The sequence below is a fragment of the Pristiophorus japonicus genome, chromosome 14, assembly GCF_044704955.1.
Source record: "Pristiophorus japonicus isolate sPriJap1 chromosome 14, sPriJap1.hap1, whole genome shotgun sequence".
NCBI lineage: Eukaryota > Metazoa > Chordata > Chondrichthyes > Pristiophoridae > Pristiophorus > Pristiophorus japonicus.
Window position 1 is genome coordinate 37,402,755 of NC_091990.1, and position 12,010 is coordinate 37,414,764.

The window sequence follows — 12,010 nt, forward strand, 5'->3', positions numbered from 1 at the left end:
GCAAAGCTGCCAAACTGTGACTGGACTGCCAACATCTTGCAGCCTTTCATTTGTATTTTAAACATATTTCCAAACACCATTGGATGAAGGTACCATATTCTCTTAAACCCATGTTATTAATACCCAACAGTGATTTCCTCCCAAATATAAAATGCAGATAAGTAGTAAAGGCAGAGAGGGGAAACGGGCTTGTTAATGCTCCAATATTATTGTTGCAACTTTTTGCAGTCAACGTCAATGTCAGTGGCAGTCAAGGTAACTGCTGCTCCTGAAATTTTATGCCGTCAGCACTTTTCGGACACTGGCGATAGAATTAGCTATGATATAGCAAATTATTAGAAGGCTTCGGTAAAGAAAGAAACACTTACATTTATATAGTGCCTTTCACGACCACCAGATGTCTCAAAGTGCTTTACAGCCAATGAAGTATTATAAGAATGTAGTTACTGTTGTTATGTAGGAAATGTGGCAGCCAATTTGCAAACAGCAAGCTCCCACAAATAACAATGTGATAATGACCAGATAAACTGTTTTTGTTATGTTGATGGAGGGATAAATATTGACCAGGACACCGGGGATAGCTCCCTTGCTCTTTTTCAAAATAGTGCCATGGGATCTTTTACGTAAACCTGAGAGAGCAGACTGGGCCTTGGCTTAACATCTCATTTTAAGACGGCACCTCTGACAGTGCAGCACTCCCTCAGCACTGCACTGGAGTGTCAGCCTAGATTTATGTGCTCAAGTCCCTGGAGTGGGATTTGAACCCACAACCTTCTGACTCAGAGGCGAGTGTGCTACCTGTGATGTCTGTAAGTGCTGTAAGCTTGTAATGCTTGTAGCTCCATACTGTGGATGTGGACGTATTGTGTATTGCAGCTGCAGAGTTATAATAAACAGACAGGCAGTTTCTGGTAGCTTCCGGACAGAGAGCCTGCCATCTTCAGAGCTGTGTGTGTGTGCCCTCTGAAGATATCACAGTTGGCGACTGAGGATGGAGATTTTTCAGATGTTTAAAGTTTAATTTTTGTTGGTGAAGGATTCAGCCAGCCGACAGAAGACTTTGGAGGTTTCTGTCTTTGAAAAAAAAGCTACAAAATCTGAGGTAAACTACAGCACATGGTGAGAACAGCTAGAGATTAAACATGGCAGGTGTAATCGGATATTTGGGTGAATATAGACATGACCAGGAACGTATGTGGATCGGCTAGAAATTTATTTCACTGCAAATAACATAATCGAAGTTCCAGACAATGCAGTCCAAAACCAGGCTGTATTGGAACGGAAGAAAGCGATCTTCTTAACAATGGTGGGTCCGGCATTATACGAAACCCTTGTAAATCTGCTTGTGCCTGACGAGCCAAAGGACACAACGTTTAAAGAGATTTTAACGAAGCTGGAGCAGCACTATAACCCCAAACCATTAGAAATTGCTGAAAGCTATCATTTCGGGATTTGGAATCAAAAGACTGAAGAACATATCAATGATTATATCATAGCATTAAAAAATCTATTGATGCACTGTAATTTTGGAAACTTTCAAAACCGAGCATTGCGGGATCGTTTTGTTTGTGAGGTGAAAAATTATGCGATCAGAAGGAAGTTATTGACAACGGATGATTTGACTTTTGAGATTGCTTGTCAGACAGCGAGGTCGATGAGCATGGCCGAACAATATTCCCGAGAATTAAATCATGATTACGGTCGTCAGTCAACCGAGGTAAATCACCTGCAGGTTCAAAGTAAAAGACGGACATGGGCGAAAGTCTCAGAAACTGGAAATTCTAACAGAGCGTCGAAGTCGTGCTATAGGTGCCTGGGACAACACATTGCTAAAAGTTGTCCATACGTGAAGGCAGAGTGTTTCTTCTGCAGAAAGTCTGGGCATCTTGCGAAGGCATGCCGACTGAAGGGTAAACCAGTTTTTAAAGCTATGAGTCCAGCATTCAAAGCTATGAGTAGTAATCCAAAGAGACTACATGGCTTGGAAGAACAACAGCAGGACGAGGAGATTTTAGAATTACACGTCATCAGGAGCACGAGGTTAACGGACAGCGATTCGGAAAGCATCAAAATCCACATAGATGTTGCGGGATTCAAGATACCAATGGAAATTGACACGGTGCCTCCGTGAGTGTAGTACCGGAGTCACTATATTGCGACAAATTGCGTGATTTCCAACTGGAGAAATCCAAGATAGAGCTGCGAGGCTACTCGGGAGAGAAAATTCCTGTAGTAGGCCATATCACCGTACCGGTGAAATATAAAGATCAATTTCAGAACTTGCCTCTAATAATAGTGAAAGGAGACAAGACTGCTTTACTAGGAAGAAATTGGTTAAGCTCACTGAAGCTGGATTGGAGTAAGATCTTCTCTGTGGATGCGAGATTTTCATCAACGGATGAGGTTATCAAGCAGTATCCGAGGTGTTCTGCGAAATGGGCAGTCCGATCCAAGGCTTCAAGGCGCGTGTCAGGGTACAGAAGGACACTAGATCGGTTTACTACAAGCCACTTTCCGTATTATATGCACTCAAAGAGAAAGTTGAGCAAGAACTAAAAAGACTAGAGACTGAGAACATTATTTGTAAGATAGATCGATGTAATTGGGCTACACCCATTGTTGTTGTACCTACAGGTGGTCAGATCTTCTCAAAACTGGATCTTACGAATGCCTACTTACAGCTTGAACTAGATGAGGAGTCCAAGTCATGTTTGACTATAAACACTCATCTAGGCCTATATCAATTTAATAGGCAACCGTTTGGAGTGTCTTCCGCCCCTGCCATATTCCAAGGGGTGATGAACCAGATTTTGCAAGGTATTGAAGGGGTAGTATGTTATTTGGATGACATACTAATTTCAGCACCAAATAGGCAAATTCATAATAAAATTTTGAATGAAGTCCTCAAATGAGTGTGAAATCAACACCATGATTGGAAAGTTCTGTTCGAGAGCGAAGGTATCCTCTTTGAAACAGAAAACAAGTGGTAAAGTTAAATTTGTAAATATGCATACAAATGAAGTTATTTATGATGTTTGTTATCATAGCTTTTTCATTAAGGAAGGAGAAGTGTGATGTCTGTAAATGCTGTAAGCTTGTAATGCTTGTAGCTCCATACTGTGGATGTGACCGTATTGTGTACTGCAGCTGCAGAGTTATAATAAATAGACTGGTAGCTTCCGGACAGAGAGCCTGCCATCTTAAGAGCTGTGTGTGTGTGCTCTGTGAAGATATCACACTACCCAACTGAGCACAGCTGACAAGAGGCGGGCGGGGGGCGAATGATGCCGCCACTCATTTATCATATATTTTGGTCAAAACCAGGATGTCAATAATACCATCCACAATGAAGTGGTGGATGCCAATGACTTTGTTCACGAGTGAACAACATTCTGGAGGGAAATGCAGAGAGGGGTGTTGATTTTCTATCGACCAGCTGAGGTCATGGGTGTGGAGGTGGTGGAATGAACGACAGGAAGGAGGTTGGTGCAGTTTGTCACCAACAAATATGCTGGACAGAAAGGTTGGTGAGATGGGAGGTTGGGGTAGTTGGGTATGGTGCTCTTACAAAGGCAACAATGGGTGCCACAAAGGACCCATTGGAGAATGCCAAGTGCGCACAAAGAATCCGTTGGCTTTTTCAATGAGGCTCAAGCCTTTGATGGCAGTAGGGGAGATGGTGGTGTTGGGTAGTGATGGGTTACCGTAGGATCAAAGGAGATAAATACCTGAGGGGGGAGACATGAAAGGTAGTATGGCTGGGTGAGGGGAAGAGGAGGAGAGAGCAGTGCAGTGCTCAAGCAGGGAGATAGAAATAATGGATCTGGGTCAGGGTTGGCAGCCGAAATATGCATGCAAATAGTCACAAAGTGAGTTCTAGAGTACATAGATATGATAAAGATTAGGCAAGATGTATCGGTCTTAAACTGAGGGAAGGGAGGAGACACTATGAAACAGTCCAGAATTACAATCTGTGGACCAGACGGTTGGGGTGGGATGAAGTTCACTTGTAGACTGAGTGGAGGCAGCAGTAAAGAGATTTCCTCATATTTGAATCTGAGTGTGGTTTAATGATTAGCTTTTCCAGGACTTCCAAGACTAATTGGACTTCCTGGATACTCCGGAATCAAAGGTGACCGTGGACTTCCTGGATATCCTGGACTGCCAGGAAGTAAAGGATCAATGGGACATCCTGGTATGGAATTATTTATCAGTCTGCACAGCGTGCCAACCTCAACAGTGTTGATACTGATGCTTTCCAAAGGACAGAGTCTTACATGAACACATGTAAAGTAATTGAAATCAAACATTATTTTATGCAATATGACAGAAAAAAATACTTAAAGCATAACTGTTACTTAAATATAATTGTAGTTTTCCCTGTAATCATTAAGTTAAGAACTGTGGCTCAGTTGGTAATACTCTTGCTTCTGAGTCAGAAGGTTGTGGGTTCAAATCCCACTCCAGGTACTTGAGTACATAAATCTAAGCTGTCACTCCAGTGCAGTGCTGAGGCCCCTCAAGCAAATCTTCGACTGTGATCGGCTGACCCTCCCCCGCTCCAAGCCCGTGTTCCCAAGTCTTATGCCCTGCAATCTTTCACCCCTCCTGATTGCTGGTCTGTCCCCATGCTTATGCCCGGTGATCTTTCCTGCCACTCCCTTATGCCCGGTGATCTTTCCTGCCACTCCCTTATGCCCGGTGATCTTTCCTGTTCTGCCCTGTGATCTTTGCTGATTCCTCCTTATACCCCGCAACCTTTGTCGACCCTGCTTATGCCTTGCAATCTTTGCTGACCCGTGTGGTCTTTGCTGATTCCCCAATGACCCCCAGCTACGGCCTTCTACCGCAGGCTTTCCCGTTCGCCAGCCGGTCAGCCTATCAATCTGGCCTGCTGCCATGAGGGAAACAGAATTAAACCGTTAAATTCAGCAGGACCTCTGCATCTCCGGGATTCTCGGGTATCCTCCCTGCAAACACACTCCCCTTCTCCCTCCCTGTCTCCCAAGTCTCAGCACCCAAAACTAATTTTAACTCACTTTCAATCTGTCTATGACTGGTTTCTGCTTACCAAATATTGCAAAGCAGCTGGTCCTGTGGAGTAAATCCATTAAAAGCATATATTGATATAATAAATTATATATTTGCAACAATCTTGTCCTTTGGATTGCAAGAATGTGGTGGATATGATGAATGAAATTATTGATAACAAGCTTCGTAACATAGTTTGAAACATTCTTCTAAATAGATTAAATTCATGATTGCATAAATATATCAGTAAGTGAATAGCAAATAAATATGCTGCATGGAAAGCCTTTTTTGGCTGTATTAATAGTGGTGCAGCATGGTAGGTGGTTAAATGTTTAAAGGGTAATTGGTCAGATAAACACATGCATATTTGGAAAAGCCCAAGGTTACCAAGTCACTTATGCTATTTTCATAATTCCTCCTTTGCTGCTTCCATTCATCCAAGAATCTTTACTCACAGTCCATTCTTTATTCTATTGACTAGTCATATCATTGAAAAAAAAGTTTCTCCTGTAGTCATTGCTGAAGAAGAATTAAATTAATTGATTGGGATTTTAAAAAGGTGTGTGTTGGTGTGGGGGCGTTGGGGGCAGGGGAGACGGTGGCGGGGGAGGGGTGGTAGGGGAGGGGAGACGGTGGCGGGGGAAGGGTGGCAGGGGAGGGGAGACGGTGGCAGGGGAGGGGAGACGGTGGTGGCGGGCGAGGCTGCGGTGGGGGGAGGCGGTGGCTGGGAGGGAGGCTGCGGGGGGGGGGAGGCGGTTGCTGAGGGGGGAGGCGGTGGCTGGGGGGGGAGGCGGTGGCTGAGGGTGGAGGCGCTGGCTGGGGGGGGGGAGGCGGTGGCTGGGGGGGGGAGGCGGTGGCTGAGGGTGGAGGCGCTGGCTGGGGGGGGGGAGGCGCTGGCTGGGGGGGGAGACGGTGGCTGGGGGGGGGAGGCGGTGGCTGAGGGTGGAGGCGCTGGCTGGGGGGGGGGAGGCGGTGGCTGGGGGGGGGAGGCGGTGGCTGAGGGTGGAGGCGCTGGCTGGGGGGGGGAGGCGCTGGCTGGGGGGGAGACGGTGGCTGGGGGGGGAGGCGGTGGCTGAGGGTGGAGGCGCTGGCTGGGGGGGGAGACGATGGCTGGGGGGGAGACGATGGCTGGGGGGGAGACGGTGGCTGGGGGGGAGACGGTGGCTGGGGGGGGAGACGGTGGCTGGGGGGGAGGCGGTGACTGAGGGGGGGAGACGATGGCTGGGGGGGGAGACGATGGCTGGGGGGAGACGGTGGCTGGGGGGGAGACGATGGCTGGGGGGGGAGGCGGTGGCTGGGGGGGGAGGCGGTGGCTGAGGGTGGAGGCGCTGGCTGGGGGGGGGAGGCGGTGGCTGGGGGGGGAGACGATGGCTGGGGGGGAGACGATGGCTGGGGGGGGAGACGATGGCTGGGGGGGAGACGGTGGCTGGGGGGGGAGATGATGGCTGGGGGGGAGGCGGTGGCTGGGGGGGGAGACGGTGACTGGGGGGGGAGACGATGGCTGGGGGGGGAGACGATGGCTGGGGGGGGGAGGCGGTGGCTGGGGGGGGAGACGATGGCTGGGGGGGAGACGGTGGCTGGGGGGGGGGAGACGATGGCTGGGGGGGGGAGACGCTGGCTGGGGGGAGGCAGTGGCTGGGGGGGGGAGGCTGCGGGGAGGGAGGCGGTGGCTGGGGGGAGGCTGTGGGTGGGGAGGCGGTGGCTGAGGCGGGAGGCGGTGGCTGGGGGGGGAGGCGGTGGCTGGGGGGGAGAGACGGTGGCTGGGGGGGAGACGATGGCTGGGGGGGAGACGATGGCTGGGGGGGAGACGGTGGCTGGGGGGGAGACGGTGGCTGGGGGGGAGAGACGGTGGCTGGGGGGGAGAGACGGTGGCTGGGGGGGGAGACGATGGCTGGGGGGGGGGAGGCGGTGGCTGGGGGGGGAGACGATGGCTGGGGGGGAGACGATGGCTGGGGGGGGAGACGATGGCTGGGGGGGAGGCGGTGGCTGGGGGGGGAGATGATGGCTGGGGGGGAGGCGGTGGCTGGGGGGGGAGACGGTGACTGGGGGGGGAGACGATGGCTGGGGGGGGAGACGGTGGCTGGGGGGGAGAGACGGTGGCTGGGGGGGGAGACGATGGCTGGGGGGGGGGAGGCGGTGGCTGGGGGGGGAGACGATGGCTGGGGGGGAGACGATGGCTGGGGGGGGAGACGATGGCTGGGGGGGAGGCGGTGGCTGGGGGGGGAGATGATGGCTGGGGGGGAGGCGGTGGCTGGGGGGGGAGACGGTGACTGGGGGGGGAGACGATGGCTGGGGGGGGAGACGGTGGCTGGGGGGGAGACGGTGGCTGGGGGGGGGAGGCGATGGCTGGGGGGGGAGACAGTGGCTGGGGGGAGGCAGTGGCTGGGGGGGGGAGGCTGCGGGGGGGGGAAGCGGTGGCTGGGGGGGAGGCTGCGGGGGGGGAGGCGGTGGCTGGGGGGGGGAGACGATGGCTGGGGGGTGGCTGGGGGGGGAGACGGTGGCTGGGGGGGGAGACGGTGGCTGGGGGGGGAGACGATGGCTGGGGGGGAGACGATGGCTGGGGGGGGAGACGGTGGCTGGGGGGGGGGGAGGCTGCGGTGGGGGAAGGCGGTGGCTGGGGGGGAGTCTGCGGGGGGGAGGCGGTGGCTGGGGGGGGAGATGATGGCTGGGGGGGAGACGGTGGCTGGGGGGGGAGGTGATGGCTGGGGGGGAGACGGTGGCTGGGGGGGGAGGTGATGGCTGGGGGGGAGACGGTGGCTGGGGGGAGGCAGTGGCTGGGGGGGAGAGGCTGCGGGGGGGGGAAGCGGTGGCTGGGGGGGAGGCGGTGGCTGGGGGGGGAGACGGTGGCTGGGGGGGGAGGTGATGGCTGGGGGGGAGACGGTGGCTGGGGGGGGAGGTGATGGCTGGGGGGGAGACGGTGGCTGGGGGGAGGCAGTGGCTGGGGGGGAGAGGCTGCGGGGGGGGGAAGCGGTGGCTGGGGGGGAGGCGGTGGCTGGGGGGGGAGACGGTGGCTGGGGGGGGAGACGGTGGCTGGGGGGGGGGGAGGCTGCGGTGGGGGAAGGCGGTGGCTGGGGGGGAGTCTGCGGGGGGGAGGCGGTGGCTGGGGGGGGAGACGATGGCTGGGGGGGAGACGGTGGCTGGGGGGGAGACGGTGGCTGGGGGGGGGAGGCTGCGGTGGGGGAAGGCGGTGGCTGGGGGGGAGTCTGCGGGGGGGAGGCGGTGGCTGGGGGGGAGTCTGCGGGGGGGAGGCGGTGGCTGGGGGGGGAGACGATGGCTGGGGGGGGGGGAGGCGGTGGCTGGGGGGGGGGAAGGCGGTGGCGTGGGTGGTGGGAGATGGTAGCGTAGGGGGGGGAGGCAGTGGCGGGGAGGGGGGACAGCCTGGGGGGGAGGTTGTGGCGGGCCGGCGGGGGAGGATTATATCCAGGATTATTTGAAAGGTCTTTTTGGTACAGATCAGATGATAACGGTTCTGAATGGATTTATTGATTCTGAAGGAGAGACCACTTGCGAGACCACACGTGCAGTACTAAGGGAAGTGTTGCATTGATGGTGGTGCTATCTTTCAGATGAGGGGATTAATCAAGCTTTGGAGGTAAAAGGTCCCATGGAACTATCTGAAGAAGATTGGGGGAATTTTTCCCGGTGACCTGACCAACATTTATCCCTCAATTAATTCCACCAAACAGATAACCTATCTCAGCGCTGTTTGTGGGATCTTGCTGTGCACAAATTGGTTTCCACGTTTGCCTGCAAAACAACAGTGACTACACTTCAAAAGTAATTAATTGGCTGTGAAGCACTTTGGGACATCCTGAGGACATGGAAAGCGATATATAAATGCAAGTTATTTTTTCTTTCTAAAGGTGCTCCCGGAATGAAAGGTGGAAAGGGTGAAAGTGACAGTGCAGGTAAGAACAAAATAACAATCCTGTGGTTGCCATCATAAATATCCTAAGTGCTGTTTAAATATTAACTGCAGTTGACATAGATAAATTAAAAATAAAAGAATTGCAGGAAATACACAACAGGTGTAATGAAAAGACACGATAGCCAATTTAAATTTTAGGTGCTCAACAGATCACCTAATAGTGGAAGGGAGGTGGAAGAGGAGGAAGTAAGATGCAGACAACTTAGGGAAATGTGTAAAAAATAGAATAATAATCATGGGGGATTTCAACTACACCGATATCAATTGGACAGAAGAGCTAGGTAAAGGGGATAAGGGAATGGAATTCCTGCAATGTGTACAGGACTCCTTTCTAACTCAATATGTAAAAAGCCCAACAAGGGAGGATTCACTATTGGATCTAGTAATGGGGAATGAACCAGAGCAGATGAGAAGTATAAGTAGGGGAACACCTAGGCAGTAGTGACCATAATATAATATGCTTTAAGATGATAATTGAGAAGGACATAATTATAACAAAAACCAGGGTAATAGATTGGAGAAAAGCTGATTTTGAAGGGCTGAGAATAGAACTTGTGAAAATAAAATGGGCAACCATATTGGCAAAAAAACAATGTAGAACAGCAAAAGGAAACATTTAAAACGGTGTTCAACAGAGTGCAGGAACAATATATTCCATTAAAAGGAAAGAACAAACTAAACACTAATGAGACACCATGGATGAATAAAGCCATAGGGGAACAATTGAGGGTAAGGAAAGAGGCATACATTAAAGATATAGACAGCAGGGGAGAGCATGATAAAGAAGAATAAGAAAAGATTAGGAAAGAAGTCAAAAAAACAATTAGAAAGACAAAAAGGAACTATGAAATTAAATTATCAAGGAACATTAAACAAAATAGTAAAATATGTTACAGGCACATCAGTAAAAAAAAGGAAGGAAGGATGGGATAGGAATAGGGCCATTAAGGGATAGACAGGATAAAAGCACAGGCAACGATAGAGAGATGGCAGAAATATTAAATAATTATACAACAGGTGGACGTGACATTGGAAGATGAGATTCGTAATGAGATAAGTGCATTTTAAATAAAAAGAGGGGATATATTAAATAAACTAATCAAACTCCTGGTTCAGATGGATTGCATCCATCCACAAAAAGATAGCAAAAGCATTACTACACATATTTAACAATTCCTCAGAAAAGGGTGTAGTGCCAGAGGACTGGTGGACAGCTAATGTAATATTTATATTTAAGAAGGGAGATAGAACATGTCCAAGGAATTATCGAACAATCAGCTTAACATTGGCAGTGGGAAAAATAATGGAATCCCTACTAAAGGAGAAAATAGAAAAACCTAAACCAAAAATATAATAACGAATAGTCAGCATGGATTTCAAAAGGGAAAGTCTTGCTTGACCAATCTCATTAAATTTTGTGAAGAGGTAAGCGAGAGAGTAGACAATGGTAATGCAGTAATTTATCTAGATTTTCAAAAGGCCTTCAATAAGATACTCCATAATCTGATGAACAATATCAGAGAATGCAGAAGCAGAATAGATAGCTAGCTGGCTTCAAGACAGAAAGCAGAGAGTAGGGGTAAAAGGTGGCAGTGGCAGAAGGTGGATCGTGGTGTTCCACAAGAATCAGTGCAGGGATCACTGTTGCTTACAATTTATATTAACGATTTAGACTTTGGAAACAAAAACACAATTTTGAAATTTGCGGATGACACCGAATTGGGGGGATAGTCAATACTGAGAAGGACTGCAATAGATTACAGGAGGATATTAATAAACTTACAGAATGGGTATATAATTGGCAAATTAAGTTCACACACATAAATGTGAGATATTACATTTTGGAAGGAAGAATAGGGAGGTCACTTATTACTTGGCGGGTGAGAGTCTGGGTGGGGTAGAGGAACAAAGCGATCTTGGAGTACCAATACACAAATCACTAAAGGTTGCAACACAGGTTAGCAAGGCCATAAAAAAAGCAAACCCAGCACTAGGGTTTATTTCTAGAAATATAGAAATGAAAAGTAGGGAAGTTATGCTAAACCTGTATCGAACCTTGGTTAGACCACACTTAGAGTACTGCGTACAGTCCTGGTTGCCATATTATAAAAAGGATATAGAGTCGCTGGAGAGGGTGCAGAGAAGATTTACAAGGATGATACCAGAAATGCAAGGGTATACATATCAGGAAAGGTTGAACTGGCTGGGTCTCTCTTCTCTTGAAAAAACAAGGCTGAGGGGTGACCTAATAAAGGTCTTTAAAATTATGAAAGGTTTTGATAGAGTGGATACAGAGATGGTTTCCACTTGTGGGGAAGAGCATAACTTGAGGCTATCAATATAAAATAGTCACCAAGAAAGCCAATAGGGAATTCAGAAGAAACTTCTTTACCCAAAGAACATAAGAACATAAAAAATAGGAGCAGGAGTAGGCCACCTGGCCCCTCGAGTCTGCTCCTCCATTTAATAAGATCATGGCTGATCTGATCATGGACTCAGCTCCACTTCCCTGCTCACTCCCCATAACCCTTGACTCACTTATCGTTCAAAAATCTGTCTATCTGCACCTTAAATATATTCAATGACCCAGCCTCCACAGCTCTCTGGGCAGAGAATTCCTTAGATTTACAACCCTCTGAGAAGAAATTCCTCCTCATCTCAGTTTTAAATGGGCGGCCCCTTATTCTAAGACTATGTCCCCTAGTTTTAGTTTCCCCTATCAGTGGAAATATCCGCTCTGCATCCACCTTGTCAAGCCCCCTCATTATCTTATATATTTCGATAAGATCACCTCTCATTCTTCTGAACTCCAATGTGTATAGGCCCAACCTACTCAACCTATCTTCATAAGTCAACCCCTCATCTCCGGAATCAACCTAGTGAACCTTCTCTGAACAGCCGCCAATGCAAGTATATCCTTCCTTAAATACAGAGACCAAAACTGAACGCAGTATTCCAATACCCTGTAAAGTTGTAGCAGGACTTCTCTGCTTTTTTACTCTACCCCCTTGCAATAAAGGCCAACATTCCATTTGCCTTCCTGATTACTTG

The 12,010-nt window shown here is 49.8% G+C and overlaps 1 protein-coding gene across 2 annotated transcripts in view; it reads left to right on the forward strand.

Annotated features, from left to right (window-relative positions):
- Nucleotides 1-12,010, forward strand: part of LOC139279362 (macrophage scavenger receptor types I and II-like) — a 45,532-nt gene that overhangs the window by 20,574 nt on the left and 12,948 nt on the right. For both annotated transcript variants that reach the window (XM_070898482.1, XM_070898483.1), the window contains exons 6-7: nt 4,079-4,195; nt 8,895-8,939. In XM_070898482.1, the coding sequence (XP_070754583.1) occupies nt 4,079-4,195; nt 8,895-8,939 (162 nt within the window). The remainder of the gene's footprint in view (nt 1-4,078; nt 4,196-8,894; nt 8,940-12,010) is intronic.